At 49.8% G+C, this 25337-nt stretch overlaps 9 protein-coding genes across 11 annotated transcripts; 4 read left to right on the top strand and 5 right to left on the bottom strand.

The window, feature by feature from the left end:
* The first annotated feature begins 1499 nt into the window (after positions 1-1499).
* FOXG_00199 (uncharacterized protein) lies at positions 1500-3494 on the top strand. Its single transcript, XM_018376364.1, has one exon. It carries the CDS (start codon positions 1712-1714, stop codon positions 3089-3091), a length of 1380 nt encoding a protein of 459 aa, XP_018231919.1. The 5' UTR covers positions 1500-1711; the 3' UTR covers positions 3092-3494.
* On the bottom strand, positions 3382-4131 carry FOXG_00198 (uncharacterized protein; the record flags this gene model as incomplete). The annotated part of the gene is made up of 2 exons (XM_018376363.1): positions 3382-3845; positions 3894-4131. 2 exons carry the CDS (start codon positions 4129-4131, stop codon positions 3382-3384), a joined length of 702 nt encoding a protein of 233 aa, XP_018231918.1.
* Positions 4132-6006: 1875 nt separating this feature from the next.
* Positions 6007-7008, bottom strand: FOXG_00197 (uncharacterized protein; the record flags this gene model as incomplete). The annotated part of the gene is made up of 1 exon (XM_018376362.1): positions 6007-7008. One exon carries the CDS (start codon positions 7006-7008, stop codon positions 6007-6009), a length of 1002 nt encoding a protein of 333 aa, XP_018231917.1.
* A 3118-nt stretch (positions 7009-10126) lies between these two features.
* Positions 10127-10730, top strand: FOXG_17829 (uncharacterized protein). The gene has a single exon (XM_018397816.1). The coding sequence runs from the start codon at positions 10536-10538 to the stop codon at positions 10683-10685; it is 150 nt and encodes a 49-aa protein (XP_018231916.1). The 5' UTR covers positions 10127-10535; the 3' UTR covers positions 10686-10730.
* A 511-nt stretch (positions 10731-11241) lies between these two features.
* On the top strand, positions 11242-11625 carry FOXG_17828 (uncharacterized protein; the record flags this gene model as incomplete). Its single annotated transcript, XM_018397815.1, has 1 exon — positions 11242-11625. One exon carries the CDS (start codon positions 11242-11244, stop codon positions 11623-11625), a length of 384 nt encoding a protein of 127 aa, XP_018231915.1.
* Positions 11626-11679: 54 nt separating this feature from the next.
* Positions 11680-12018, top strand: FOXG_17827 (uncharacterized protein; the record flags this gene model as incomplete). Its single annotated transcript, XM_018397814.1, has 1 exon — positions 11680-12018. One exon carries the CDS (start codon positions 11680-11682, stop codon positions 12016-12018), a length of 339 nt encoding a protein of 112 aa, XP_018231914.1.
* Positions 12019-12205: 187 nt separating this feature from the next.
* Positions 12206-12983, bottom strand: FOXG_17826 (uncharacterized protein; the record flags this gene model as incomplete). Its single annotated transcript, XM_018397813.1, has 1 exon — positions 12206-12983. Exon 1 carries the CDS (start codon positions 12362-12364, stop codon positions 12206-12208), a length of 159 nt encoding a protein of 52 aa, XP_018231913.1. The 5' UTR covers positions 12365-12983.
* Positions 12984-14662: 1679 nt separating this feature from the next.
* On the bottom strand, positions 14663-17902 carry FOXG_00196 (uncharacterized protein). 3 transcript variants are annotated; one of them, XM_018376359.1, is made up of 3 exons: positions 17564-17902; positions 16263-17295; positions 14663-16193 (listed from the first exon to the last, which is right to left on the bottom strand). In XM_018376359.1, the coding sequence occupies exons 1-3, from the start codon at positions 17616-17618 to the stop codon at positions 15713-15715; spliced, it is 1569 nt and encodes a 522-aa protein (XP_018231910.1). In that variant the 5' UTR covers positions 17619-17902; the 3' UTR covers positions 14663-15712. The 3 variants fall into 3 exon arrangements, with proteins under 3 accessions (XP_018231910.1, XP_018231911.1, XP_018231912.1); XM_018376360.1 differs by having other exon boundaries at positions 16263-17902; XM_018376361.1 differs by having other exon boundaries at positions 14663-17295.
* Positions 17903-18059: 157 nt separating this feature from the next.
* FOXG_00195 (E3 ubiquitin-protein ligase UBR1) lies at positions 18060-25292 on the bottom strand. Its single transcript, XM_018376358.1, has 3 exons — positions 25149-25292; positions 18670-25089; positions 18060-18618 (listed from the first exon to the last, which is right to left on the bottom strand). Exons 2-3 carry the CDS (start codon positions 24909-24911, stop codon positions 18351-18353), a joined length of 6510 nt encoding a protein of 2169 aa, XP_018231909.1. The 5' UTR covers positions 24912-25089; positions 25149-25292; the 3' UTR covers positions 18060-18350.
* Positions 25293-25337: the final 45 nt, after the last annotated feature.

Below are 25337 nucleotides of genomic sequence, written 5' to 3'. Positions count from 1 at the left end.
GTCACTGTCACTGTCACCACCTGCACTGCGCGACCTTCACTTGTGCTCCCCGAGCCGAAACGTGCAGGGATGGATCGTCCTTCCCTGGGTGTTTTGGCTTAGGTTCAGGCAAAGCCTAAGGAATGGTCAAAGTTGGCGGTTAGCGGCTGGCACACGACGGGCCGTGAAGTGGCATAGGTTGGTTCCATGTCATTTGGGGGAAGAGATCCGAGGGGTCAAGTCTGAGGGGTCCAGCAACAGAATTGAAAGCGTGGCGGGCGACCTGAACCGGTACAGTTTAGCTTGAAATTAGCGGTGTTTAGTGGCAATCATTCCGATGATGGGTGCTGTGGCTGCTATAATCTCAGTACCCCTACTAGGTAACTACCTACCTATGTAAGTGTCTAACTAACTTGGATGCCCGAGACATCTATATAAGTTGAATCTTCAGGTATCAGCAAGAATTCATTTTACGAACAAGAAGTTGTTGGAAGCGGAATTGCACACCAGTCAATGCCTCCACTTGTAACGAATGTGATTGCCTCGAATAGCAAAGTATTCACTTCAGTAGACCAATGTTTTTCCTCATCATGATGACTTCTACGCCCATCACATTCAACTAATGGGAGATTAGCATCTCCTGTATCTCCTCTCGAACTAATTTTCAACACCAACAAGCGGCGTTGGTGATGACTTAATCGCGTACTGACCATCATATACTCCATACCATGGCACTTTTTTTCATCCTAGCCGCTGAACTATAATCTTCATCCCAGGCTATCCTTACCGATAGACCCCTCAGGGGCTGAACCCCTGTTGTTGTGTTCCCCCAGATGTTGCTGTCTGTGGTACAATTCCTGAGCTTCAGGTGAACCTGTCACCCATGTGTAGCAGGGACCTCTCAGCCTCTTGAGTATCCGTATTCTCAATTATTTTCCTATGGATGGTTATTATCAGAGGAATTGTGATTGTAGGAGATCGGGGCTTACTCTATTATCCACCATCTATTTCGCGTAGTTCTCATGTTATATTAACATGGACCTTGAGTAGTATTGCCAGATGTAACATGCCCACGTTGACTCCCATCGGCTTTTATTACAACATTCGCTTGTTTCCCACATGGCAATTCAACGGTGATCATCACACAAGAACTTGAATGGCATCGCAGTGATACCTGAGTTAGTCAAGCCATTTGAGGAAAGCAACATTGTTTCTTTTTTCATCTGCAACATGCTACAAGCAGCTCTCCTGAAATCAGAACATCAACAACGAAGACTCCATCTTCTGATCACAACATAGGTCATTATTCCCTACCGTTTCTAGAAGCTTTATGGAAGTTTAGTGAGACTCGTGAAGACTGTGACTCTCAGCGCACTACAGACAAATAAATGTTCAGTAAATATCATATACCTAACTAGGTGAAAGGAAACCAGAATCAGTCACGTTTTAAATCCTGATATTTCAGTTCGTTAATACAAAACCGAAGATGCCTCTATTCAATTCATATAATGGCCGGAGCTAAAGTATTTCCTTCCCGACCGCCCGGGCCTTATCGGAGCCGCTTATCGCTTATCGTGGTTTTTTTTTCCTTCGGCGGACCAACAGATCAAGACGAGGTCGATATTAACACCCTTGCTATCCTGTGGCTTAAACGGCTCGAATACCACGGCGATTGACTTTTCAGGCCTACGAATCGCACAATAAACACCGCCGTAACCCTTCGATACGCATAATGGCCGAGCCCAACCCTTCAGCGCAGCAGCCCGCTGCCGGCACCGGCGCAACGTACAAGGCGCCCACACCAAAGCCGAAACAGAACCCAGCTCTTCGGATGATGGGTCTGCCAAATCTCCCTCGAAAACTTCCCTCGCGCAACTGGCTTATATTTTGGGCTATCACTGGTTCTATTTCAGCTGCTATCATCTACGACAAGCGCGAGAAGAAGAGGGCTACTGCGAAGTGGAAGCACGCTGTTGCCCCTCTCGCAAAGGACATAATCCCCTCAGCAAGCCAACTGCCTCGCAAACTGACCATTTTCCTCGAGGCGCCTCCTGGCGATGGTCTACGGATTGCACAGGACCATTTTATTGAGTATGCCAAGCCCGTCTTGGCTGCCTCTGGTCTTGACTGGGAGTTCGTTCAGGGAAGACAACAAGGTGATGTGAGAGCTGCCGTAGCAGAGAAGATTCGTAGGGAGAGGAGGAAGTATGAGAGGCCAGATGAAGAGGACCTACAAACAGACGAGGCTATAACTGAGTCATTGAGGAAGAAGAACCAGGTTCCAGAGTATGAGGGTGTCAAAGGCGATATCATCTTCGGCCGACATACATGGAAGGAATATATCAGGGGACTACACGAGGGTTGGCTTGGTCCTCTTGACCCTCCCGTAAAGCCTGAGCCTATAACAAAAACTGTCGAGGCGGATTCTGAGACTCCCAAGGCCGAAGGTGACCAACCCGAAGAGAAGAAGGAGGGCAAGAAGGAGGAGGAGGAAGAGAAGAAGCCTGAGCGACCACCCCAACCACTGCCCTACAACACCACCGCCGATTATTCCATCGCCAATCTCCCTCCTCAAATTCCCGCCGAGTTTTCCCCCGCAAACCCCATCCCTCTTCCCCACCGCCTGGGCTTCCGTCACACTCTGGTCCGCCTGAACCGCTTCTTCAACCGCCGCAAACTAGCCGACGAGATCGGCCGCGAGGTCGCTGCTGTATGCTTCGCCAACTCTTCTCGTGAGTGGCGAGAGGCCGATGGTCAGTATGAGCAGGAGCTCGTTCTAAAGCATGAGGAGAACGACTGGGTCAAGTCAGTTTGGAAGCCCGAGGACCCCCCCAAGCAAGATGATGACAACACCGCCACTGTGCCTACTGAGCCCCCCAAGGAGAAAATCTGGCCTGCGCCTATGGTCATTGACCCTCGATTAGCGCAGCGAATGCGGCGCTTTGAGATTGCCCCTGAAGATGAAGCCCGCGCCGCACATATCAAAGTCTCTGAGGCCGAGATTGAGGGATGGATAAAAGGAAGCTTCCGCAGCTTGTGGAACTATACTGTTGAATCAGTGACTGCCAAGCCCATGAGACCTAATGTTGGTAATGTGGACAGCGATGAGTAGAACGGAGTGTTGTTCTTTGACATAAAAAGGGGGCGCGGTGTGACAGGGGACACCGCTGTGTATGTTCATGTATTACTACAATTTCTGTTTTTCTGTTATGGAGTGCATCTCCTGGTCACGACCCAAATTTTGTATATTATACCAGGCGAGGGGCTGGTGCCAATGTAACACTAATGATAGAATGAGGTACGGCATCGAGCATGGTCTTGGTCTATTATGCTATATGATTCAATGGCATTTGATCCCCATTCATCATGTAGCCTCAGCGTTACTGTGGTTTGCTCAGACCTTCAATTGTCATCATCTGAATCGCTCCCATAACCCACCAATACTAGGCCCTTCTTCTCTGGTGGCTTGGCAGCTGACTGATTTGTCGTCCTGGACTTCTCATCCAACGTATCACGACTCGGGCCTTCGACTGGCTTTGTATCTTGCTTCCCAGTTTCTTTCTCCTCCGCTGCGCTGACTTTTCGCCTCAGCCCCTTGACATCTTTCTCTTTCGTGCGCTTCCTCTTACGACCAATCTCCCATGACTCGCCTTCTTCTTCAACACCAGCAGTTTCGCCATGAGCAGTATCGCCCTTTTGTCGCTCTCGAAATGCCTTTAGACCTTCTTCCGTCTCTCGTTTCACGCGTTCCTCTTCTGCACGCTTGTTGGCGCGTATCTCATCCAAGAACTCTATCTCGTCATCATCCAATGCACGAAACTGGTTACGTAGTTTGGTCTGCTCTTCAAATTCGGCCTGTTTTGCCGCTGTTGTGTTCAGTTAAAAATGTGAAATGATCTTAAGAAGGGCCTTACCTTTGTTTGCCTGGAGGACGTCATATAAGGTCTTCTCGCCTTCTCCTGCAGCAGCCTTGATGCGCTGTTCCTCGCGCTTCTTTCTTTCGGCTTCCAACTGTTTCTCAACCGCTTCCCATTCTTTGGATTTAGCGGAATTGTGCAGCGGCTGTTGAGGTGTTGATTCTGTGCCACTGGCGTCTTTCGAGATCTCTCCAGATGAGCCGATCTTGCCAGCCGATACGAAGCGGCTAGGCATTATCTGACCTGGATTGGAGGTTACGTCTTGAACGGTCACGTCTGGTGAGAACAAGGAAAGCAATTATAAGACTATTATCACGTTCTATAGGTATGTGGAAGCTGAGACTCAGCTTGAGGATGTTTTAATGAGTGCTCCAACTATCCGATAATCTGCCGGTCAACGGCGCAATTAGTGAGTCCACTTCAAAAGCCATCACAGACAGTTTGTGCACAAATCAGCTCGGAAACGGTAAATAGTAGCAGTCATATGATAATATTTTGTGTTTTCATTTTAACAAGTCTCGGTACGCAAGCTGATTTTTCCTTCTTCTTTTGCACATGAGTCAAGTATGAGTAGCAATCACGAGTCACCACCTCGCGTCATCTCTCGCTCCATAAACAAGGAGTATCCTGAGAATGTCATCCTTCCACAGACATCTCGTGAACCTTCCAACAACTGCATCAGGTTCGTTCAAATGGGCTGAGCCATTCAAATCATTACCAAATAATTTTGCTTTCAGCACCTTTTATTTGCGCACATTGTACACAAAAACTACTACCTATAGATAGCTCTGAATGGCTGAAAAAAATACATTCGGTTGTTGAATGGCAACACCAAGGTTCCAAGCAGTTGATTCTTGCAGGCTGCATTGGATCGTGCCCTTGTATGATGCTCAAATATTCCGTAAGAATCATACCAAGTCGTGAGAAAAGATGCAATAGCAATAAAAAAACATAGTCGGCAATATAATGAATCCATTAAGCCGACGTGACGAAAAGCAGATGCCAACACCCCGTTGGTAACATCTCACTGTAATGCCCGACACCGAAACCTGTGAAAGACAAGAGTCAAGAGTGCAATACTCGTTTTCCTTGGCGTCAAATCTGACACCACTCCAGGCTGGAGCCGTGACGATGACGAACCCCAGGGAAGTACAAACAATATGATATCAAACCCTAGGATCAAAGTGATCAAATCCAATTCCTTTGTTTTACCCGCTGAACGCAATGCATAACCCCGTCGTGTGAAACCGTTTCCTGTGGTCAAAATTCATATCTGCCACTTGCAATAACAAAGAAAAGAAAAAGAAGAAAAAGGGGAAATATGTACCGTCCTCAAGATTCCTGTCGCATAGCTCAGTCCATCCGACCTATGGTACTCGTGTCGAATCGACTTTCATATCGATCTGTGCCACGACGAGATCATGAAGGGGAAAAGATGGTCAGAATAAATTGTGACCAGATTCGCACAATCCTGCGTTTACCACAGAATCTAGTGTCGAGTGAATGGCAGCGATCAAGTTCTGCTGAGTCGCCATCTATAACAAAGATACTGCGCTTGAGATTTATGCCCATGTCCGGTCATTGTCCGAGCCTCAAGTAAAGCGGCGATATACTCGAGTTGGAGTATGATGAGGGCGGAAATGTCGAACAGAGGGAAACCATGCGCGCAGAAGTCTTTGGAAACCGAAGAAACCGCAAGTCTATCGAGCTGGAACCGTGTAGTGTAAAATGAAAAAGCCGAACGCCAATTATGACCATTACAGAACGTTTAACCAATAAAACAACAAAGAAAAAGCCACATTTTTCGGACTTGAGTTGACGTTGGTGCGTCATGATGACTCGCGAGGAGAATGGATCAGGCTTTTCAGCTCCTGTCATCAAGTCGTGGCTGTAGAGTAAAATCCTGAGAATGATCCGCCGAAAGGTCATGTTATGAACAATTTTGTCGTGCCTGGGGTATCTGAATGCGAATTTATCGTTCTCGGGATGCGTGTAATAAAAAGGAAATCGTGGCCGTAAAAAAATGAAAACCCTGTAAAACTTTTTTCTTCTTTCCAAGATCGAACTGCGCTCGAATAGAGAGCCATTATGTGAAACTTTTGAAAAACGTTTAACCCATGACGGGCTGACTGTAGCCGTGAGGCACGAAATAAGGAGCCTGCTGCTTCATGGGATCCACACAAGCAGCGCAGCTGCACTCGGCAAGACCATGTTCCCACATGTTCTGAGAGTACGAGTAGTGGCCGCCGTAGGAGTTGTGGCGCGAGTTGGGATAGAAGGTGGTCTGAGCAGGAGGCTGAGGGTATCGAGTAGCATATTGAGTAGCAGCCTGTGAAAACCACTCGTTATAGCGCTCATTGCTCGACGTAGCTGACATGGCATAGTCTGGAGTGCCATATCCGGAATCGGGGGGCGTGAGGGGAGCACCCCAAGAGCTTTGGCCCCAGCCAGATTCGCGTGGGCGATAGCTTTGTTGTTGAGCCTTCATGGCCTGGTAACGCTCATACTCGGCAACCTGTTCCTGAAGGTAACGCGAGTGAGGTGACTGGCGCTGGCCAGAATATCTGGCGATCTCCGTGTCGATGGCGGGGACAATAGATGCAAGCCTCTCGCGGCTGGCCTGGGCGACCTGTCGCTTCTTGATCTCTTGCCATTCACGCCAGTTCTCAAGCCAGGCCTGGTAGTCCTTGCTCATATCGAGATTGACATACAGTCGCCAACCCATGGACTCGACCCATTCGAATTCAAGCGAGTTGAGCTCCGACACAGCAATGCCACTCACCTCAGACCAAGAGCGATTCTGGAAGGTGTTGTCATCGAGAAACTTGCTTCCCAAAAGCAGAGAAACAGTCAGGTAGCGCCAGACCTGACCCTCAGAGGCCTTGTAAGGACCCTGTCCCTTCAAGGTGTTGATTCTCTTGGCGAGATAGTTCATTCCAAGAAGAATCGTGGTACTGGGCAGTCGTGTTGAAGTGAGGATCTGAGACACGAACTTGCGAAAGGGCGAGGTCACAGCAGCCTCGGGTGTAACAACGCGAGTGGCCATCTCAGCAACGTACTCGGACATCATGTCGACCTCGTAATCGAGGACGGCACACACGCCTCCGGGCATGATGGAAGGATTGGGGTAGGTCCGACGAAGATCGGAACGCGACCTTTGTCGGAAGTTGAAGCTTTTTGAAGACCGTAAAGCGAAACTGCGGGTTTATACCACAGTTAAGACGGTCCTGTGAGCTGAGCGTGAATGCGAGCGTGCGTCAAGGCTTAGTCGACAGTAATCGACAGGAAATCAGTAGGCTACTCGGGCCATTTACTGATATGCTTTTCTTCGCGAGTTAGGGCGACAAGCAGGGATAAAACGTATACAGAGACGAGTCGAGACGATTGTGTCGACTTGTGGTGACGGCCAACTGGGGGGACCGAAATAGAATTGCTTTTGTCGTGAACGAGAATAAATCAATGTCGATGATATATAGTAAACCTCGTGTCTGAGATCCAACCAATCTGTACAGCTGGCTGTTAGTTCTTCATTCTTGCATGATCGGCAGTGCATCGGGAACGAAAATAAACTGGTCAGGTTGTCTTCGTAGTCGTAGATGTAGAGTGCAAGTTATCGAAAGGTAGAGCGATGAAGTTTGGGAGCGCGCTGGTCGGTTAAAAAGCAAACAAAAAAGGCAATTCGGGATAATGCTCCATGTCGGCAGCATAAACTCGAAGGTCGTTCCGTCGAACAGACAAGGACCAGTCGTTTGTGAACAGAGCAGAAGCTAAAACAAGTTGCACTCACCAGAATGAACAAAAGGACGGTCGTACGAGAGTAAGGAAACGTATAGCTGAAGGAGGAGGAGGAAGCCCTGGGACCGCAGATCCGAAAGTTACTGGTGAGGATGAGACTCGAGGTCGAGACTTAGAGCAGACAGGTCGGAAATATGCAGCTTAGTCTACAGTAGCAGCGAGCTGCAGAAGAGACACGGACAGGGCAAGGAGAGAGAGACTCGCGCGAGAAAAGGACCAGAACCCTAACGTCGACAAACCAAATGAAGGCCTGCTGACTGGTGATTGTCAAGGAATTGGGAGGATTCGGTTTCTATCGTGGAGAGAGGAAGAGGATGAGGGTAGAGGAAGGAAAAAGGAAAAAGGATGATGAGGGAGGTGGAAGAGGATGAAAGAAGAGAAGAGTACGGACAGGGCCAGGAGAAAGATGAACGAACGGATTGGATGGCAAGATGGGGAGATGGGGATGGGGATGGATGGGGATGATGCACTGTGGCAGGGCCAATCCAGCCAGGGCCCAGTCCTGTCCAGCGACTGAAGTGCAGGCAGTTTTGGTGCTTGAGGTGCAGTACAAGTTGCAGGCAGTGTGCAGTTAGTGTGGAGGAGGGCGTGGCGGGTTAGGGTGAGGTGAGGTGAGGTGAGGTGGGCTTCAGGTCAGGTCGGGTGTTCGTTCCTCCACTGTTGCGTTGCGTTGCAGTGAAGTGAGCCTGAGTGAATTTTGAGTGTGAGTTTGTGAGGTGGTGACTTGTGACTTGTGACTTGTACTGGCAAATACAAGCATCAGTACAAGCATCAGAGTACGAGTACGCCGCTTTTCTCCAGCCAAGACGCAGGAATCGTCGTAGCAGTAACGGCTTCGGTACGTAGCCAAGACAAGCGTCAACGTACAACCAGCGTAGCGTAGTAGTGCCCGACAGTTGCCAGGTCCCCAGTCACTTCACTCCCAGCCAGTTTTTTTTTTTTTTTTCCTCCTCGAGCGAAGGAGTCAGGCCAACAGGAGTGAAATGGGTGGATTCGAAATGGGCAAATGGGTGGATGGGGATGGATGGGCCCTCACTCCTCGTTTTCTAGTGCCTGCACCCCCTAGCAAGCCTAAGCCTGCAAGCCCCAGGCAATGCACCTCACGACCTACGCACGGAGCACAAGTGACGGCGGAGGGCGTGGAGCAGCAGAACAAACAGCGAGTCGCGTTGTCGTTGACGAGTGAGCACTTGTCGAGACGAATCGAATCCTGGTGGAAGACTGTAGACCCTAGCAAGGGTGGAGTTCGGTTCAAAGTGGATCACGTCTCTGACTTGTGTGTATCTATAAGCGGTGGACTCCAGCCAAAGAATACACATCGCTCTGGCAAATGACGGTTGGAATTCCAAGGGGCCCAGTCAAAGGGACAGAAAGTGGCGCTCTGCTTAGGCTGGCTTGGAGGACGGGACAAGGACAAGGACGGGATGCGTGAGAAACCCAGCAGAACCATGAGTGGGAACTTCATTCAACAAACTGACCAAGCAGAGCGCTTACTGCTATGTAGCCAGAGGTCGTCACCACCACATTCACCGTGGTCGTGGGTCAACCTGCTTTACCTGGAGTACTGCACGGTACTGGGTATGAATCCCTGGTGCGTGTACCTCGCCTCATGCCTCACAGTATCTTACCCGGCAGCAAGTGATACTTTCAATATCAGTCATCCGGAAATTGTAAATAAAATCTAAGGAGTCATATGCGTCAGCATTCACGCATCTACAAATGTAAAACACGCGTACTCAAAGTATCGCGGCAAAAAACAATGCTATCCATGTTCTTCCATCAGACAGGAAGATCATGTACATAGTATTGATGATTAACCAGGAAACTCGGAGTCTTCGGTGCAAAAAGGGTTCACATCCATCTTCATGGTCTACCAGGTACAGACAGTACCGCATCCACCTGGTAGTCATCCATCTCAGTGGTTCCACGCTTCCTTGGACTTGGTCGCCCTAGCGTCGCTTCGGCCAGGAGATCCACAGAGCCTTGCCAGCCAATGTTAGCTCAGTGGCTGATCCAGGGTATCATCATTCATCAATTGAAGCGGCTCGATGGAGAGAACGAGAGGGCAGACTTTACGATCTGGTTGTCCTGATGAGGACGGGATGCTCGCTACGATGACGAGAGTACTGCAGTTTCTTCCCATTGTGATGCACCTCGGTACAGGTCAGGCCAGGTACACTTCATACATATCCCGCAAAGTCATGGGGACTCACGCACTGCCTTATTAGCTTTCCGTTCACCCATCCCTGACAGGCTGGTCTGGCGTCGACTCCGAGGCGGCAGTGGACGCTATTTCTGGCATTTGCGACTCATACATAGTAAGCCCTCACCTGATCCGAGCCATCGGGGGCCATTCCTCGGATACAGGCGAGGTCCTCCACTATTCCACTATTACTGTGACAGTTTGACGATGTATCGACCAAACGTAGAAGCTTTCATCAGCCAAGGTGATATACTGTTATGTCTAATAAATGACTGATGGGACGAATTCAGGCGTATTTTCGTATCACACTGGAATCTGCCATGTTCTGTAATCCACATGAAGTTACACACTTTGACTGGTTCCAGGGGCCAATTCTAACCTCCTGAATTCATTCTTCTAGCTTACCCAGGCACCTAGCTGCCTACCTACCTGTACCTAGGTCGTACTCAGGGCATCCATCCATCGGAAGCTCGAGAACCGTTATGTGCATCGAGCCAAGTCTGCCTGCAACACTGATGCCCAACCAATCATCGTTGTCGTGTTTTGGCCAGCAAACTTTCGTTCATTGAGCAGGCAGACACAGAAGGCAAAGCTCACAGTTGCCACGCTTGGGGTGGTTGGAGTCTGGAGACGTCACTAGCATGGGAGTCGCTGCCAGCCTTGCCCTTTTTCAGACTCAGGTCGCTCCTGATCATGCTCGTGGCTTAAACCGTCAGACGGTCAGCGTAGGGGAGAAAGGAGCGCCTCAGAAGAAAGCGCCAGATGGAAATTTCTGCGTGGCCACTGACTGATCTCTAGCATATCCTTTGCCTCATTCGTCCATCCCCAGAGTTTAGTTTTTTTTTTTTTTTTTTTTTTTTTTTTTATAACACCACGTATTCTCTGGGTGGTTGATCTTATATCGCTACTAAATGGGGGGTTTTTTTTTTCTAAGGAAAAAAAAAAAAAGAATTAGCTGCTGGAAAAAAGCGACCATCGTCATCACAATTATTACCATCCTTCTCTCGAATGCCGATCGGAACCACATTAGGCATTCTCTTACTGCACTCTGTTCGGGGTCTTATCATTGGATGGAATATGTTGTGTGAAGCAATATCCGCATTATACACGTAGCTCAGCTTGAGACGCCAGGACGTCTTAGGGCCACGTTTGATTAATCAAATCAAATGCAAAGAAATGAAATGAGATGATGGATTGCAAGCGACGTCAGCAACAATAACAAAACAACAACAAAACTCTGAGGCATGAAACGACCTGTCTCGGTGCCTCGGCCAGTCCTGGTCGTGATCCTCCTGGTTGCCTTCATTCGATATCTGGTTGGTCGGTTCATGTCTTCCCGCGCAGGTGATGCAGCAAGTTGATGGTGACCCACTCTTCCTCTTGAGGTGTGCTTCCAGAAACGCTTCCCTTCAACCAGCTACAGAGAGATTTACAGTAGTCCAGGTACGAAAATACCGCGGGCCTGCAGGGATTCACTTACTCGTCGATCAGAAAAACTCACCGTTCTCAAGACAAGCTAGACAACCAAGATGCAAGACACTAGCTGCCACCAGTCAAATGCTGAAGAGCCACGACTGCCACGCCTTCAATGTGGACCCAGGGTTCTTCGATCTGTCGCACTTCAGTTTTGAGAATAGCCTTTCGCCGTTTTTGAAGCACATGCCCTTGTGGTGGAACGGCTTGGATGTGCTGCATCATTCATGCTTAAAGAGAATTAGACCGTTGGTCTAATTTGATATTTCCTGATATGCCTGGTCCAACTTTCGATTCTTTGTGGGATGTAGGATGTACGCCCAAATACCTTTGGATATATCAACCAAGCACAACAGTTGGCTTGATATATGTTCCCAGAAAGGAAGCGACACTTTTGGTGACAGACATCACGGCCAATGGCACCCCGTCTCTTATCATGGCATATATTCAGAATTTACTTACAGTCGCCAGCTGCTTGCATCAAGAAAGCTAGGATCCATCTTGAGCCGAGTGGTTTCTCTGACCCAGGAATGCGGAGGGAAATGCCTCAAGTCCACCATCGATGCTGTGCAAAATCTAGTGCGGGCGTCTAGGCCAATCTGCATCCAAGACCCCTTCTTACCCAGCGACTCGTTCGACAACTGCACTTGAGTGGGTGCACGCGATGCTAGATACGTACGTAACAGGCTCTCTTCGTCCAAGATGCTCACCGCTGTTGTCTTGGACCAATGCCACAAGCTGAGCAACCCAAGCCCTGCTCTAGGAGATTTGGATCCACTGGCCAGTGCAATCGCAGGCGAGCCAATACGTAGCGCCGTTCCCCCAGGAAATTAGCTGGTCAGTCATTTTGAACAGCCCTGAGGGACTCCTGGCCAGGTTGCCATGTGAGCGCCTTGGCTTGGTTTTGATTTCCATTGATGAGACGAAACATGGTCAACATGGGCGGCTTGTCCTGGACTTTTCTTGACATGCAATTTTTCTGCATTTCTGGTTTCATGTGGCTAGCAAACCCCCATTCTCTAGAGACGGCTAGGTCAAGTCGTCTCGTTTAAGGCTATGCATCTTGTTAAACACGGCTGGGATGGACTCCGGTGTGGTTGTCTCCGTCAATTTGAATTGGCATCGTCTGGCATTACCACAGCCCTCATCATCTTCCTGGCAGTTTTCCCCCGAATGCTGCCCACTCAATTATGACGGATCTTATTGATCATGTTCAAGGAGCAGTCGGAATACGGGCAAGTCCTGGCCTAGTGATGCTACATCAACGAGCTCGGGACGAGATGCAACGGGTCTAGGGTCTTACCCAACAACCGAGAGTCAGTTGTTAGTTGCCATGTCCTGGTCACAGATTGTGGTCGTCGAGTTGGCAACTCTTCATCCGCTGTGCTATGTCTAGTCGTGTCAAGCGGGCCCTGTAATATCTGATAGCATTATCAGAAATGAGCGGCAGTGGTGGGTGGCATGATATTCTTGCTCGTGGATGTGATATCAGTATCATTTGATGGTCCTTCTCGCTCTAGAAAATCCCAGCACATGGTGGTTGTGAAGCTCAGTTTTATTAACATCGAATTCATCAATCAGTTGCCAGTGTTGAAGCGCGTTGCGTGGGACTAAATCAGAACATGGTGAGCAGGGACCATTGGAGCCGCGTTGATTAACGTCGGTATCCACTGAAGCCAGAGCTAATCGTGATGGAGTCGGTCCCTGCGAGCTGGTTGAGAAAGAGACTGTCTGCCCTAGTACGAATGTGGTATGACACATTCAATGGTTTGGGCATTCTAGATTTCTCAGGGTCCTTGAAGATCCATTGACGTCGAGAAATGGCAGCAGCAGGTGGTGCTACAACAGGTATCTTCTGCAAGATGGCCACATGCTATCTTGTGAACGTTCAGACAGGGTCTCACAGCATCTCAAAGCTCCCAGCACACAACGTTACTGAATTGAGAGACGATGTCCAGCATCAAAGCTCTTAATTCGCTTCGACATGGTTTGACATTAGCCTGGTCGTGCCGCTTAGGGCATGGACCAGTGGGTTGGATGACCATTGAAGCCCTTGTGGGTTTTGACCGCAACAAACGCCTCTCTAAATCCTAACTCGCGTGACAGCCGCCGCTGTTTCTACTAGGTATACAGGAATCAACCTATCCGAGATATGGCTTCGACGGGCCATCATGGAGCGGACCCCTCATTAAGCGCTTGGGCCTCTAAGCACTGGCCGGTGTTGTGCATCGTGCAGGGCGAGTTAATGTGATAATGTTCCCACAAAGTGACAAGTCTCTGAGAAGGAACCGTGCATCCCGAATATGATATTCATTTTTGGGATGCTTGGTGCCTGGTGGGTATGCATGATTACTTGAAGTTTGAAGGGCCATCAACTCCCAGAACCGCTTTTGCTGGATTTAGTGGATTGTTCTGAATGTAGCGAGCAGGACGTCGATATATCAGTCGCCTCTAACTAACCCGCGGACATGAGCCGCATCAACGAGCGCTGTTGTAGTTGCGAACCGAACATGACCAAAATATGTGGCATTTGGATGGAGCGGTGTGAGCTGCATATGACCGAAACATCTATCAGTGGCCAGGTGCCTCTGGAATTCGAGTTCAAGCGCCTCCCATGGTTACCGACAATATGGGAGGGTTGGTTGTATATCTATGCATGTCTTGTCACCTTCAAAACAGGTGCTACCCTATATCGAATCATAACGTATTTGTCCGTAGGGTTTCATCCGGTTTTCATTCGACCAGTATGAATCCAAGTCTTGCTGCCATGGGGAACTGGACACCATCAGTTCCAGCGGGCATGACCCGGTTCTGTTCCCCGGAGCTTGTCTGCCTGTCATGATCATCACCCTCATGACAACGTTGGAGGCAACCGTGAATGATCACAACCAATTGCCTAGAAGAGACGCGGTGGTGCCTTGCATCCTTGTTATATTCTGGCCGTCGATTTCAAACCGAAAGAGAAAAGCCAGATACCTATTCGTGGCTGGTCTAAAAGTCACACTTAAATATGCTGTTGCTTGAGGAGTGCCAGTACTCGCAGAGGGACTCAGCAACACCAATAGAAGCTTAGCTAAGGACATCAGTCATTGATCAGTAAAGTATCACAGAACAGGCAGGTACGGGCTACAGATACGTCCATGTCGATACTGCTGCACTGGCACCCATATGTCGTCATATAAGAGTGAATTCTTTCAGGGTGCCAGCCAATACGGACTGCACTCTTGAACATCACTAATAAGTCCTTCTGTCATCAATAACGGCTCAACAGGGCAGAACATGCGTCACAAGCGTGCAGCAAGTCAAGCTAGAGGGATGTCGATCAAGACCCTGATTGTATGTACTGTATTTTCTTGAATCTTCTTCACAAGTTCCTTCTCGGTTCAATTCGCCTTCTGCTTTGTTGTTGCAGTTCGCCACTCATCTCTGATGAGCCCTGCAAGCCCACCTCATCAAGCATCCATTAGATCCGCGTGAGGGCCTTAATCAGCATCCACCCAAGCCACGCAAGAACCCAAACGAGGTCAAGGACAAGAGGAAAAAAAAAGATCAACCGAAGTCAGGGCGGGGGCAGACGACGAAACCCACATCGTCGCTAAATAAACTCCTAGTGAAGCATGAGATCGTACCTATCACGAGCCCTGCAAAAGAAGAAAGAAAATTCGAGAGGCTAGAATCCCGCAATACGGGGCCTCGGAGGTCAGAGATTGAGAGGGAAAAAGTCTCTTGATTCTCTGGCCCGCTCTTCGCGTGCCAAGGAATTGTGACCTGCAGCAGAAAGAGGCCGAGTCCGGCAGTCCAGCCAGCAGCCAGTGTGTTCAAAGAAGCGTAGTCGGCGGCTGGAGAAAGACGTGGCCATTGAGGCAAGGTAAGCTCCCCAAGCTGCAGTCAGTGCTCGCAGTGCCGCGTCGAGAAAGGAAACCCTGCAGAGTAACTGAGGGCATCCGTGTCAATGATTCATGTAGAGCATCAAAGTCATACCAAGTCATTCGTTCGATTGGTGTCTGCACATTGTCAATCGGTAGAGGCCTGTGAACAAGCACTTGTTCTTCTACCTGATATGATACATTGACTCTCAAGGCCCAATTGACACCATCTGATGATGCAGCCGTAGAAACAGAAACCACTCCGAGTGTTTATCCATGACACCCAACGCCCATATTGCTTTCCTTCCACTCTTCCTGGTGCCTAAATCCCAGCAAGGTGTGCCAACCCCTATCTCGCCTCGTCTTGAATGTCAAAAAGAATGCATCACTTGATACCCATAGTATTACATCCGCATTTGCACGGTTGATGTTGTTCACGTTTCGAAGGAATCGTATGTCATTACCAGCTTGGGCTGCCGTCAACTCATGCTGTAGGGCACGATTGCCTTGTCGATAATGGGCTGACGGCGCGACATTGTTTCGCTCTCAGGACCCCATTTTGACCGATATGATGCCTCCTTTGCCACGGCGCCATCGAAAGCCGCACGACACTCCGAGGGCAACAGGTCTTTGATCTCATCCGATACAGCACTCAATCCCTGGAAAGAAGCAAGGAAGTCTGGTGAACCTGCGGTACCGTCCACTGCAGACGCTGAAATGACACCCGCCGAGGATGTCTCAAAGTATGTGTCTGCAACGAAGAAGTTGCGCGCCATCTTTGCAGGGACGGGGGGGAAGATGGCGCTGTCTGCGGTGGCTTGCTCGTCCTCTGGGGCGACCTGCTCAATGCGTGCTCGCGTCGGCTGCATTGTTGTTGGGTACTGCATCACATTCGTGTGAATGTCGTACACGCCGGCATTGTTGAGCTTTCTGATGGCATTGATGCCGGCATTGAAGGTGCTGTGCATTTGGCAGTTAGTATTGGGACAGGTCATGATGTCGCATGCCTACAGTTGGAAGTTTACGTACCTGGCTTCGCGGGCATGTTCCAGCATCCAATTCATGTCGTTGACATTTACCTTGCGTTTCTTTGACTCGATCTTGCCATTGGGAACCGGCACTGATGGTACGTTGGTGTGATACACGGCACTGGCTCCGTGCCACGCAACGTACTGGTTCTTGTTGTACGGCTCCCCCTCGACGAAATGATCATCTGGGTCCGCAAGCTGGCCCTCGACGGCGCCATCGGCGCGAGCCTGGGCAACATTGTAGTCGTCGATGATGCGCTTTCCGCCCACAATGATGCGCGCACCAAACTCGCGAAAGACCGATCGCGCCGTTACGATTCCTATGGAACGGCCCTTGTACGAGTGAGGGATGATGTCTCGCTCAATCATGTCCCGCTTCTCGTCGTCATCCACAATAATCTTGTAGAGTTTGCGATGCTTGGTGAAAAAAAGGTAGCTGTCCCTGAAGCCAACGCATCGAGCTGGTTCTGTAGAAAGCATGTAGAGCCTGTCCCCACGACCGGTAACCGTGAAAGTTCGGCATCGATAATCACGTCCGCCTTGGAGGTTGCCCAACTTGTCCACTTTAGTCTCGCCCTCTGGATCTTCGGGCAAGACGCACTCATCGTTTGCGATTTCGGCAACAGTTCCCTCCTGGTCGATAACTTGCTCGGCTTTGGGTGCAGCAGGACCTCCTTTACGACCACCCCTGCCTCGCCATCCACCTCTTCCTCGGCGTCGCGGGGTGTTGGCTTCGTCGGCGGGAACAGAAATCATGTTGTCCCAATCTGGAGGTCTGTTCTTAGGAGGACGACCAAGCCTCTTGCGACGGACCATGAGCTGAGGGGGGGGCGTAGGCTCCTTGACGGATTCGTCGTCCTTTTCAGCCGCGTCGGCTGCATCATCTTCATCTCCCGACTCTTCCTTTGGCTGGTGATCCTCGTCCTTCTCATCATCCGGGTCGGGCACCTGCTGTCGCTTGGAGCCCAGGGGACTGGTTCCGGCATCGGGCATAGGTTCATCTTCGAGGTCTGCGAACGACTTTGGCGTGCTCTCTGATTTGGCGCTTCGCGTCAGCTTCAAGCGAATCTTTCCACGGGGCGCCATTGTTGAGTTGCGATTTGCGCAATCACGCTGCGCGCCAGGAGAAAGTGTGTAGTAGGAAAAAAGGAAATGAAAACCACAAGAAGCGCCAGCAAATTAAGAAAGGGATTAAAGAAAATTATCAATAGAGTTAGGCGTGGAAATTGATTGTCTTTGTAGTTTGGTGGGTGTTGAAAGATTGTATGGATCTGGATGTTACAAGAGAGCAATCGCACTCACCTAGAGCAGCTGCAGCCCGCTTGGCGGCAGCGCGACCTGAACGTCTGCCTGCCATTTTTCGAAGGTTCGGGGTGCTCTGTTTCTCTTGCCAGAGCAAGTGGAGGCGGACGTCCACCCAAGGGAAATTACGAGCGAGAAGTAGTCTCAGTTTATCGAGTATCACAAAAACAAAAGAACTTGAACAAAAAAAAGGGGGTGGAAGGGGGGAATAAGGATCAAGAGGAAGGAGGGGGTTCGTTTTAGAGATGGAAAGAAGGAAGGAAAGATGGTTGCTGCGTAGCTACTGTCGCTTTCCTTGTCGGTTGGTTTACCCTCACGTTTATTTCGTTCCAAAAGAGGCTTGAGTACAGTTGAGCCACGGTTTAGACGCGACTGCACGAGCGAGCGCGTGATATGATTGGCCAAAGCTCAGGGTCTGTACAGTCTGATACCCGCCATACACTGTACCTACACACTGTCATTGATATATGCCAATATAAATACCTACCTACCTATGTAAATACTAGGTGTGATAGTGATCTTATATATATATCGAAACGACCTGAGATATAAAAATGGCCTGTTATAGTGAGATACTATGTATCACTGGAAACTCACATGAAAGTTACAAATACCATTAGGCATCTATTATCGTTGCATGCTATCACTACTCACATAGCATAGAAGCCCAAAACCAATTGTCTTACACCATTTATCACATCATGGCCTGCAACCCTCTACATACTCGCTAGTCCCAGCCCCAATGTAAAGCATAGACTTGCTTCATACCAATAACTCTGCTCGTTTACTACAAAGTATCCCATCCGCCATTGTTAATCTCCGCCTCCAACTTGCGGCTGATCAAGCTCGGTACCCCGTGGTTGAGCACCGTATTTCGTATCATGGAGTCATATCGTTTCTGGTTCAGGAAGAGCTGTCGCCCATGACGCAGCTGAGGATCCGTCTCTCCGTACTTGTCGATATAAGGCGCTGGCGTGAAGGATCCTGAAAGTCGGAAAAGGTATACCACCGAGCACTTGCGCACATTGAGGAACACTCCAATATTCCGTTGACACCTAAACCTTATTAGTATTCTGACCACAGTATAATAGCTGACCATCACTTACTTGCGCATATGCTGCTGTGCACCGCCAATCTTGGTATGTTCTGTTCGTTCGGCAGAATTGTCCATCTTCTGGCAACATGTGCCTTGGCTGCAAGATAGTTCTCCGCAGAAAAGGCATATGACAGGATCTGTGAGCTCCTTTCCAGTGGTAGGGCATTTTCGTCTGGTAGCTTCCTCTATGAGCGCATCGTAATTCTTTGGTAATCCAATAAGTTCAAAGATTCCTGGGTGGCTCATCATTGCCGAGAGAGGAATCTCGCTATAGTCTCCAGGCCACATAACTTGATGCTTTACCCAACCAGATACCAGTACAGAAGTTGTCTGAGGCCAGCCACAAGCCGACGCGTTGTCTGTGATGGCAGCACACATCTCGTCAAATGTTGGAACCCGAAGAGCTTCAGTGAGGCGCTCCAGCTCATCAGCATCTGGCGAAGGCGAGACATGACTGTTGAAGTCTACGCCATACTTGACATACAGGAAAATGACACATTTCCGTAGGAAGGTGAGAGCATATTTCTTGGAAAAGGTATACCAGCTCTCTAGAGTGTCCACACCTGGTTGCTGGAAGCCACGGTTCTCGCCAAATTCAACGCCTTCAGGGAATTGGGCCGCATGGAAATCGACCCCAGTCTTCGTAACGCCGAGAGCAAAGTCTGCAAAATTGTTGATGGCCGGGTCCTGCGTATGACGGTTGGTGAGATTGCCAACCCAGCTAGCGACAGGAATATTGCGACCCATGTGATACACCAGCTTAACAAGCTCTGCCAGATAACAAAGTCGAAGAACGTGGGAAATTTCAGCTTTCTGGAGCGGCACTAAACCGTAGGAGCATTCCACTAAGAATAGGAACGAGTCCATGCTCAGCAGTGGAGGGTACACATCCAGAGGTCGGCGAGCATAAGGAGTTCCAGTACCAAAGTACCTCGACATAAACAGCTGACAGTGTTGCCGCTCGCTGTCCTTCCTGAATTCGGCTTCAATCTTGTTCTCGGCACCACCAGACTGCGCCCCAACAGCGATGTACGAAGATACAGTCTCTGATAGGACTCTGAGGTGCGACAAAATGTGTTCAGGGATCTTCTCCAGGAGTGTCATGCCTGGCTGGGCTTCAATGCCTCGCTGCTGGACTTCGATTGAAGAGATGGTGAAGCCCACAGACTTCACCAGTGTATCGCTGGCGCATAATTCACCAACGTTGTCGCCCTTAGCGTCAATGAGGTGGCTAGTACGAAGGCCGTTGACACGGAGTGTATTCCTCAGTCGGCGGTAGGCTGCTAATAGTTCGTTCATCAACTGGCTACCATCTGTGTTGTTGTTGGTAGTAGCGGGTTGAGGTTGCACCGGCTCAGGGGTAACCGAGTCAGAAAATGCGTAACTTGCGGGTGTGCCGACAGTTGACGAATGAGACTCGGCATCATCTCTTCCCCATGAGGTGTCGCTCGAAGCTTGGGCCGGGAGCAAGGACTCAACAAGGCTTCCTGGAAGACTTGGAGTAAACATGTCAGGCACAGTAGGCTCGTCCTCCCGTGCCTTACTTCCACCAATCCAGTAAGCAGATCCCATTTGCTTCTCGACAAATTCCTCGAATGTACCTTGAGACTGTAGGTAGCCTGGGTATGACTCGTCTATGCCCTTCCAGATAATGGGTACGAATGCATTGCCTAGGGCCTTACATAGAGGACAGACAAACTCATTGCGCTTAGTATCTTCTGGATGATGCCTGGCAATCTGATGCGTATGGCGGCGAACAGTCGCTTCATAGTAAACTTCAAAGCAGCGATAATGCATCATATGCCCGCAACCACTTGCCACAGGGCCTGATCGACAGACATTGGAAGGAAAACCCTTCCCGATTGTCTGTCTCTCCGCGAGAAAAGTTTCGCCTTGAGCGTTGATCTTTTCCACCATCTTGCGGTTTTCGTGAGCAATACCGAATGGTCTAACGTCCTCGGCCGATCGATCAAGACTGCATGGTGTTTGTGATGCCTCACGAACGAAATCAGGGTCTTGGAAATCTGTCTGTCGGAGGATGCGGCTTTCGTTGAAGTGAGCAAAAGTTCCGTAGAGATGACGATCGTCCGGCTCCTCCTGACACAGGATGCAAGTTCCCACTGGGTACTTCCAGTTGTGTTTTCGGTCCTCAGTTTGCTCACCGTCGCCTTCTTCTCCCTCATCTTCATCAATATCACTGCCCCAGTCAAAGGAAGCCTGGTTTTCCATGAAGCTCTTCTGCTGCTGTTGGAATTGCGCCATGACCTTGGCTTGGCGACTCAGAGCTGCCTTCTTTCTTCTCTCGCGCTCTTCCTCAGCAGATGTGTTTGCTGGTGAGGCGGTGCTTATACGGTCTACGGAAGCACCCAGGTTCACATACGCTGTCTCAAAGGTGCGAGGACGTTTCTGGCGCAGACGCTTCAGAACGAGCGCGATTTTGGGATGAACTGCCTTGAACTCGTCCTTAGTTGACATCATATTCAGCAGAGACACGATTGTCCTTGAACTGTGGGCTTCAGGCATAAAGTTACTGCGGCCAAACTTTGTGAGGGCGATGTAGACAAAGGACTTTGGTGATTCTTCGCTCATGTCATCGTCACTCGACTTGTCCTCAAGAATGGCGATGAGCATAAGATGCAAGACAACCTGGAGAAATGTTTCCAGTCGAGTAAAAGGAACGGAGGGAGTAAACTTGCCGGCCACCAGGGGGTAGAGGAGTGAGTAGTAGACGACTTGAGCAAACATGCCGGTACTCGTGAAAGCGCCCAAGTTCTCAAACATGCCTGAAGGGACTGGTCGGGCCTTGGGCTCGTATACGATTTCTTCAGGAGTCTTTCCTGTTCGCTTCGCCATCTTCTTTCGGTAAGCCAGCTCCGACTCCTCACGCTGGTTCTTGTTGTAGTGAGCGATATAAGGGTCAATCTCCTCAATGTACTCGGGTCGAAGTTCGAAAGTACCAACATCGGAGACACCCTCTGGTGGTTTGAAAGTGGCCATCTCATCAAGCACTCGGTGGAAGTCTTCTTGCTCTTGATACTTCTCAGGCAATTTGTTACAGATCTCGTTGAAAGATAGCGGCTTGAAACACAATACATGAGTAATGTCGCGGCGCATGGCCAAGAGCCTGGATTTGGTCTCATCCTCTGAAGATATTAAAGAGGTCCGGTCGCTGAGCAAGACGATGAGAAGATGAATCATATCTTCAACAACATCAAGGTGCTGAGCATCATCCTGAGCTTCAGATTTGAGCTCGAATAAGCCCTTGACCCAGCTTTCCATTCCAAAGCGGTCTATAATCGAGGCCAGTACTCGGCTGGGGTTACAAATCACCAAAGCAGTCTGAAGTAGAAAGATATCCCGATGATGAGATACATCTCGTTGACCGACACCCCGATACGTGCTGGCTTGGTGTCGCAGGCTGATTCCATTGCGAACCCACATGTTGGCTTTGATCTGGGCAAGCCAAGCGCAAACACGGAGAGGGAAGTCGAAAGATGCGATGAGATAATCCTCTGCGTTGTAATTCTTTCGCGGCACTTGAGGCCTTCCCATCAGTCTTGGTTTAGATTTGAGCTCCTGTTGAGTAAAGCTCAGAAGGTTCCGCATTGTTGACACAGGAAGAGATCGGCCACACTCAATGAGCCAGGACAGCGTGTAGTGTAGGGCATGGTGGAAACTGATTGCGTCCTTCTCGACAACGAACTTGACGACATCATACGATGAAGATTCGCCATCGAACTCAAAATCACTTAATGTCTTGAACTGCACCTCGTCTTTGATTTCACCTTGCTTAAATCGATGACGTTCGGCGCCGATAGAGTTCAAGATGACCGTCTTGGTGGTGAAGCGAATTGCTTGTTGGAGGTAGTGGAACTCGTCTGGGGGGCAGTTGCGGAACGCCTCAGCAAGGTTTCGTGCTTGCAGGTTGATCTGCCTGGTTACAAGGGATGCTGTAATCCAGGAGTCGGCCTCGTATTCCACATGTTCGACCACAGCCCTGACATTCGGCCCAATACATTGATGAAGCTTGACAAGGTCAAGGAACTGCATAAGGTAGCGGGGCTCGCATCTAACGCGTTCCTGGACATGAGGGGCGCCGAAAAGATACTTCAGGTCTTGGTAAAAGTGATACATGCGTCTGTTAGTTACCGACCCGCTTTCGAAGCCTAAGACTGCATCAGGGGACACATCCCAAGGATGTCCAACTTGACGGGTTGTCAAGAAGGTGTATAGGATTGCCAACAAGCTGGTCATAAAGTTTCCGCGTTCGACAACTTCTGCAGTGATTGATGGGGTGGTGAGCATTTGAAGAGAAAGATTGATGATGGAGTGATCTGGCTCTCGGTCTCCAACCAGGTAAAGCTGAGCCAGGATTGTGTAAAGACTGGCGAATCTGAGGGCCAGTACTCTCTTGAATTCGGGAATAGTCACAACCGTAGAGATGTACAAAGCTCGAAGGTCGTTTCTCACCTTCTTCCACATCCGCAAATCGAACAGCAATAGCCAGTCGAGGCGAACACGACGGAAGACATCCTCAGCTGGAGGCACGTTCTCACGCTGTGTATAAACGGCAGGTGTCTCGATCCAATAACGCCCAGGTCTAGGAACTAACTTCTCGGTCTTACCAGGAGTTTTGGGAATTTCCGCGTTCGCCTTTGCGTAAATTGAAGGGGCGATTAGGGGCTCCGCTGTATCCGAGTCGGATGGTGTTGCTTCTCTGTCCCTGGCTCTAGCTGGAGCCTCAGATTGTGTCTGGGCTTGACCCTGACCCTGAGACTGAGCTTGAGCAGGAGGAGGCGGTGGAGGCGGTGGATAGCCTGCCATTGTTGCTTCGTCTTCTTCCAAAGCCTGGTCGTTGTCTCTCCAATTCATTCCAAGGTCTCCAACGTCTCCGCGGGCATCGACCATCATGACGTCGTCATCCTCATCCTCGTCTCCTCCAGCCACTGAGCTGGAAGGAGAATGTTGACCTTGATCGTCCATGTCTGCATCCGCATCTTCTTCGTCCTCTCCATCATCGTCGGAGTCGTCGTCAATTTCTATCTGAACGCCGGTACCGGTGTTGGCTGCAGCTTGCAAGGCCAGAATGAACCTAGCATTCATGCCATCAAAGCGGCGTCTGCTGTCGACAATCTGATCATCCTCCTCCTCGTCGTCAATCAGACCCATCGTATGAGTCGCTTGGCTCCCTTGACGCCAAGGGTTCATTACCTGTTCACAGACTGTGCGTCGGAGAATGCTGTTGTCGTGGCCGACAGAGCAACCAGAAATATCACTCAACCACTCAACAAGGGCGCCGCACATTTGTTCGCGGAAAGTGTCTCTTGCAGACCGAATCGTGACTGTAACTCTGATGGCCTCCATTATGGCTGCCATCTCCAAGAGCCGCTTCACGTCGGGCATATACGTCAGGATACTTCGTCCAATAGCATCAGTCTCCCAGGCATTCTCTGCAGCCAGCTTACGGCTTTTTCGACAAGCGCGGGCGACCTGGTCTTGAACTTCTTGAACCGTATGTTTCTCGTCATTCCAAAGAATCAGGGCGAATTCTGTACATGGCTCGGCATCGGGACCGTAATATTTCGAGGAGAGGCGTGATGACTGTTCATCTTCAAGAATCGATTCTTGTGTCTTGGCCTGTCGCAGCTGTTCTGGGGAGCATGAGATGACGTCGCAGATGTAGTCGAAAACACGACCGATGGTCATCTGTAGATTCGTGACAAGATCCTCAGGCAGACCGGCTGCCTCTTTTCCCTTTCCCTTGTCTGTGCCTCCCTGAACGTGAGAGTGAATGGTGCAGAACAGAGGCGTTCGCCATGCCTCGTCATCTCCACAGTCACAGCAACCACTATTTCCTACTGATATGTGGATTCGAACCATGTGCCCTGTATGGTCGGTCGAGTCGAAGCATCGGGCGCATAGGCAGCAAGTTTCGTCGGTACCACAGGTGCGGCACATGTACGATGCCTCACCAGGTTTGAAGATGTGCCCACATCGCTTCCCCCGCGCTGCCTCAGTATACTCTGCTCCCTCAACTGCGCCTTGAGAGTCGCTCAGCTTGAGGGTCTCGCCGATTTTACCGTCCGGAAAGAGCAATCGCATGTATTCACTGTTTCCTCCAGCGAGAGACCAGAAGAGGCTGGTAAGCAGCTCGCGTGAAGCATCTTCGGTGAAGCGGTAGTTGAAGCGGGAGGGCAGGTCGGCCAAGAACTGGCAGAGCTGTTGCTCCTGGGTCGACATAGATTGGGCCATGGTCAAACCAACCTCATCGTAGCATTTGTTGTGTGAGATGAAAAGAGAAGATGGAAAAGAGAGAAAAGCACAAACGATGTCGATTGCGGTGTCGGCGATGTCGTCAGGTCGATTATTGATAGGCAATACCGAAGTGGGGGTCCGCAAATATTGGAGAAAGGTTTGGTGGAACAGTGCTCTGCGGATAAAGACGTCAGCGATTTGAACAGTGTAGAAGTAGAAAAGTAGCTGATTTACCTATGGTAGCCCAGTAAAAAGACACAAAATCCAAAAGTGGCCGTGAATTTGGTTGTTACTAATGTCAGATTGCGTAACTTTCAAACCATCAAGTTGATGACAGCTTAAATATCTGCGTTTTGCTACCTACTACCTACCTGTTGCCTTGCATCCTGGGGCTGAATCACAGTGAGGTTCTGGCGCAGTCAC

Source organism: Fusarium oxysporum, chromosome 1, assembly GCF_000149955.1.
Source record: "Fusarium oxysporum f. sp. lycopersici 4287 chromosome 1, whole genome shotgun sequence".
NCBI classification, from domain to species: domain Eukaryota; kingdom Fungi; phylum Ascomycota; class Sordariomycetes; order Hypocreales; family Nectriaceae; genus Fusarium; species Fusarium oxysporum.
The sequence above is the reverse complement of the archived record's forward strand: the minus strand, read 5'-3'. Positions and strand labels throughout refer to the sequence as shown.